Below are 5,810 nucleotides of genomic sequence, written 5' to 3' on the forward strand. Positions count from 1 at the left end.
GGGGGTGGAAGTTTGAAGTCTCCGTCCTCTTCCATGCTCGTGTAGCCGTCTTCGCTGTTCATTTTAAATGTGATTAACGTTTCCTTGGTGGTTTTGTCTTGTTTTGGTTTTTCGATAAGATGATCGAGTTTGCTTTTTTCTGGCTTGTTAATGGGGTCAATTTTGGTGTCGCTGGCGTTTTTAGCGGTGATTTTGAAGGGAGTCCATCTTGAAGATTCACCTTTAATTGGTTGGCATTTTGGTCTCATGCAATTGTTTTTGTTTAATAAGTTTGCACGTACACGTGCAGCCTTATCATTACGTCGTACTTTCGGTTTATTTTGCACTATTGTCTGTTGCTATGCGCTCGCTCAATGGAGCGGCGTTTCACACACAGCGCGACGCGGGGGCACAAAGTGCAACGTTGCGGTTCACGAGGCGATGCACACGTGCAAGTGTGGCTTAGCTCGCACAAAGAAAGTTTTATTCACGCAACACGTCCGTTCACTTCGAGTGCTGGAAGCAGACTAAGACGAGAAGCGGTGCATTCAACGTGGTATGGCCGTTGCCTGGTAAAATTTTCCAATATGGTAGGTCGTCGTTGACGATTTTTTGTGATTGTTCTATCGTTTGAATGTGACAGTCTTCGATGGTACGCATTTCAGAAAATATACAAGATTTAAAAGAAGAAATTAAATTTTTTCTTTTTTGCGAGTGGCTTTTCTAGTATTTTTTTTTGCGACGAAATGACGAGAAAGAACTCGTCGTATCAGCCGTCAAATTGTTGTTCGTTTGACGATCTGTACGAATCACTTGCGATTAACGTAATTTATAATTTGATTTAAAATTGATTTTACTTACTTGCTTAGATGAAAACGGCACCCACTTGATGTAAACGCCGATACAGACCGTAGATAAATGAACCCCGAACGGGGTTAATTCATGAACTGACCGTAATAGTACGGTTGAAGGTTCGCCGCCGCCGCCGCTACCTGCTTTCTTTCTGCGAACTGATAACAGGGTCGGTTTCTTTGTCCGTTCATTCATCGAAATTCCCACCACTCTGGTCGGGCGAGGCGAGGTGTTGTTGTTTCATGATTTGTTTTCGATTCATTCTTTTTCTGACGTTCGATTCATAGTGATGTGTTGTCGAAAGTGTCGTCGTCGTCACGTTTAAACAAGAACGTTTAAGTGAGTACATATTTCATTTAAAAACGTTCGTCGTACGTCGTTTCTACTCGAAATGTCGACGATTGAGAGGGAATGTTTTGTGAATTTGTATGTTTTTCGTTTTTGTCAAGAACGAATGAAAATTTCGTTCGATTTCTGTCGACCGACGACCGACCGAAAATCCGCCGACATCGACGTAGTTTTGTTTGGAGTGTCGGTAAAATGCAAACAATGCAAGATTTTCGTATTTTTTTTGGTTTGTGGTGTTTGGGTATTTTTTCTTGGATAATAAAATGGTTTCTTCGAGAGAAATTGCTTCTTTCGAAATGAATTGCCGAGAAAAATTAAAAATCTCGTCCGTTCCCGTCGCTCGATGTTCGACGGTCGTCTGTCTGATTTTCTCTTTATTTTCGTTAAATTGACGAGAATTTCGCCGTCAAAACTGTTTTCGGTCAAGCTTCGATGATCGGATTTTGTCGTGTGAGGTCATTTTTGAGAAAAAAATGCCGATTTAGCGGAAAAAGTCGTTGAAAAAGTCCGTTCGTCGTATAAATTCGTTTCTCATGGTCGAGTCCGAAATTGACGTCGTTTTTTTTCCGACTTGTTCGTCAAGATCGTTTTCAAAAATCAACTCACACGAAAGGGGACGGTTTTATCTTCGTTCTTGAAAAAATTCGACCTCTTCGGACGTCATCTTCGACCTTTTGGGAATTTTTTTCCTACACTCTGCATGTTCGTCGGTCGTCGCTCCGATCCGTGCTGCGTCTCTTTGCGAGGCGATTTTCGATAACATCGCACGTACTTTTCGACCGTTTCGTTCGTGAAACTTGTAGAGGATGGTTCCAAGTTTGTCTGGTCGAAAGCGTAACTTTCCTGTTATTCGTGGAAAACGCGTAACGTCTACGTCGAACTTGGATGTCATCTCCTTGTTTCGGAAGGTCTTTGTTCGAGTCGACGTTCGATCGGTCCCCGTTCGCTTTTGGAGGTCGGCTGGTCGTCCGGGAAAACTTGAGGTAATCCAGGAGGCCATCGCCGACCGAATCGCTCACGTTCCCGCACCCGGAGGCGGTGATCTTCGCGTAAAGAGAACGATGCCATCACGCGAAAGCTGGATTCGAGGCCCACTGAATTTTCTAACTTGACGAGAAGGCTCTCGTTTAGTCCGCGGTCCGCGCGTTTTCGAACGCGCCAACACTTTGACTTTGGCGCCCAATTCGTTCTGTAAAGTTCATTCGTTCTTTCACGAAGAATAAGTACATACCTGCCCATAATAAAAAGAAAAAAAAACACGAAAATATGGCCGACGTAGAAAATCAAGCAGCTTCGACGGTCGCCGGTGCCACTTCCGGCTCCTCACCGGTGAAGAAAGAGAAAAAGCCCAAAAATCCGAGAAGCAAACCTTCTCATCCGCCCACTTCGGAGATGGTCACCAACGCCATCAAGGGTTTGAAGGAACGCGGCGGTTCTTCGTTGCAGGCGATCAAGAAATACGTCGCGGCCAACTACAAAGTCGACGCGGAAAAATTCGCGCCTTTCATCAAGAAGTACCTTAAGGGGGCCGTCGCTTCAGGTTCGTTGGTCCAAACCAAAGGAAAAGGAGCTTCCGGTTCGTTCAAGTTGGCTTCTGCCGTCACCGGTGCAGCTAAGGCTCCGTCCGCCACGAAAAAGAGGTCAACCGCTGCGACCGCGTCGTCATCGGCAAAATCCAAAAAGACGGGCGTTGCGAAACGTTCCGTCGCGTCAGCGCCGACGTCCGCCGAAAAAGGATCCGCCTCTAAGGCCGGTAAGAAGACCGCCCCCGCCGCTTCGGCGAAATCTAAGAAAACTGCCGCCGAAAAGAAGAGCGTCGCCGTATCGAAGGCGAGAAAGGCTGCGTCCGCTCCCGAAAAGAAAGCCAGCGCCGCCTCCAGATCGCCCGTCAAACAACCCAAGACCCCATCGAAAGCGAAGAAATCCAACAAGGCCGGTCCAACGAAGAAACCTAAAGCGCCAAAACCGAAAACGGCGAAAGCCGTCACCGCCAAAGCCAAAAAAACCGCTTCACCCAAGAGAAAGAAGTGAAAAGTCGACGACGACGATGATGATTTAATTTTTTCAACGGCGACGACGACGACGACGTCCTGGTGGTTTCGGGAACGTGCTCCGATCGTATATATCGACGTAGGGGCACCATCGATACAACAAATAAATGGCCCTTTTCAGGGCCACAATTATTTTCAAGAAACGAACGAAAGATTCGCTTAAAATAATGCATACATTCTTGAGATACTTATTTCATTCATAATTTTCCCGCCTCGTAACTCGATATTCCAAACAGTGTTTTACAAAGAATGATAAACTTAATATAATAATGTTGTTTCAAATAGTCTCAGTTAAAAGAAACTGGGTGATAATTTGGCAACATTTCTATTACATTTCATGAAATGAAAAAGAAAAAAAGAAAAACAAAAGTTTATCGTTTTATGTAAGTACGAGTTTTGTGAATAAATCACATAACCTAACTTTTTTTTTTTTTTCCTTAAAAAGGAGAAAAAAAAAAAAAAAATCGGTTCTTTTCAGAACCACAATTATTTTCCAACGAATTAAAAATTTATCGTTCGCGCATGCAACTTCTTGAGATAAATATTAAAAAAAAAAAAAAAAAAAAGTTAGGTTATGTGATTTATTCACAAAACTCGTACTTACATAAAACGATAAACTTTTGTTTTTCTTTTTTTCTTTTTCATTTCATGAAATGTAATAGAAATGTTGCCAAATTATCACCCAGTTTCTTTTAATTCCAGGTGGTCGAATCGTCATCGGATGAAATTTAAGCCCTCTCGCCACGAATGCGTCTCGCCAATTGGATGTCTTTCGGCATGATCGTGACACGTTTGGCGTGGATGGCGCACAAGTTGGTGTCTTCGAAGAGGCCGACGAGGTACGCCTCGCTGGCTTCTTGAAGTGCCATCACGGCCGAACTTTGGAAACGGAGATCGGTCTTGAAATCTTGGGCGATCTCTCGGACGAGACGTTGGAAAGGCAGCTTGCGGATCAAAAGTTCAGTGCTCTTTTGATAACGACGAATCTCACGAAGGGCGACCGTGCCGGGCCTGTAACGGTGAGGTTTCTTGACACCTCCTGTCGCGGGAGCGCTTTTTCTGGCCGCCTTCGTGGCCAACTGTTTCCTAGGTGCCTTGCCACCGGTGGATTTACGAGCCGTCTGTTTAGTTCTCGCCATCTTGGATGAATTGAAATTGAAACTTATCAATTAACGTAGTAGTAGTAGTATATATATATATCGGGCGGAATGAGAATGTGCGGGTAGCTTTTGCTACCCTTATATTCTAATCGGAATGCCTGAGAGAGAACAGAGGGTTCTTTCTCAGTGATTCAAAACTTCACCTAGTGGAATTTGACTACTTCGCAGAAGAAGCCGATTCCCAGCAGGCGGGTTTTGTTTTTCGCGACGCGGACGCGGGGAAAAAACAAGGTCTGCGGGTTACCATGCAAAGCAGGGGAGAGACTTCTGTGGGAGGCGGTGCTCAGAGAAGCTGAGGACTGACTTTCACAGTGTCTTGGCGTGCATTAAAATCTATCATGCATGAAAATTTGCGCAAAGCGCAAGACGAAAAGGTACGCTCAAACCAAATTGGGGGGCTCGTCGGAAGGTGCGGTGGTGTGGATTTCTTCTCCCATCACCTTCTAAGCAGCGCCATCTTGGGCCGCTTGCATCTGGAGGGACCTTCTTCATCGTAATCGATGGCGAGTCGGACGAGTGGGTTGGGGTGATCTTCAGCTTTCCTGAAGGACCGGACCGCAATGTCGTAGAGAAACTCCCCCATGAGGGGGAGATCTGCTTCCCGGTGGAGTTGGGCGTTGCGGACGAACCATGGGGCGTTGAAGGCCTGTCGGAGGAATCGGTTTTGGAGGACCTCCAGCCGAAGCATGTTGGTGCGCGAGGGAGCGTGCGCCCAGGCGACCGATGCGTAGGTGATGGTCGGACGGATGATGGTTCGGAACAGCAGGAGTTTGTTGTTGGTTGACATCTAAGCAAGTAAGTAAAATCAATTTTAAATCAAATTTTAAATTACGTTAATCGCAAGTGATTCGTACAGATCATCGTCAAACGAACAATTTGACGCCTGATACGACGAGTTCTTTCTCGTCATTTCGTCGCAAAAAAAATACTAGAAAAGCCACTCGCAAAAAAGAAAAAATTTAATTTCTTCTTTTAAATCTTGTATATTTTCTGAAATGCGTACCATCGAAGACTGTCACATTCAAACGATAGAACAATCACAAAAAATCGTCAACGACGACCTACCATATTGGAAAATTTTACCAGGCAACGGCCATACCACGTTGAATGCACCGCTTCTCGTCTGATCAGCGAAGTTAAGCAACGTCGGGCGCGGTCAGTACTTGGATGGGTGACCGCTTGGGAACACCGCGTGCCGTTGTCTCTCCTCTTTTCTTTTTTAATTAACATTTCTGATGTCAAACTTTTTTTAAATATATATATATATTTTTTTTTTCCATCGTCGTTTATATTCTCTCTGAGGAACTTATAGTTTATTAAGACAAAAATTTTTAATTCGTTCGAGTTGAATTTGTGGTTCTGAAAAGAACCGATTTTTTTTTTTTTTTTTGTTGTTGTTTTTCCAACCAACTTCCAAGCT

General features: G+C 44.5%; 1 protein-coding gene and 1 non-coding gene across 2 annotated transcripts; both read left to right on the forward strand.

Moving 5' to 3' along the window:
• Positions 1 to 1,222: 1,222 nt before the first annotated feature.
• On the forward strand, positions 1,223 to 3,210 carry LOC148169302 (uncharacterized). Its single transcript, XM_088043587.1, has 5 exons — positions 1,223 to 1,257; positions 1,457 to 1,535; positions 1,665 to 1,695; positions 1,763 to 1,809; positions 2,377 to 3,210. Exons 1-5 carry the CDS (start codon positions 1,223 to 1,225, stop codon positions 3,208 to 3,210), a joined length of 1,026 nt encoding a protein of 341 aa, XP_087899713.1.
• Positions 3,211 to 5,475: 2,265 nt separating this feature from the next.
• Positions 5,476 to 5,594, forward strand: LOC148169303 (5S ribosomal RNA). Its single transcript, XR_015770672.1, has one exon. It is a non-coding gene; the product is annotated as a 5S ribosomal RNA (ribosomal RNA).
• Positions 5,595 to 5,810: the final 216 nt, after the last annotated feature.

Source organism: Gnatocerus cornutus, chromosome 8 (genome assembly GCF_029298725.1).
Source record: "Gnatocerus cornutus isolate USDA-ARS CGAHR chromosome 8, icGnaCorn1.1, whole genome shotgun sequence".
Taxonomy (NCBI): domain Eukaryota; kingdom Metazoa; phylum Arthropoda; class Insecta; order Coleoptera; family Tenebrionidae; genus Gnatocerus; species Gnatocerus cornutus.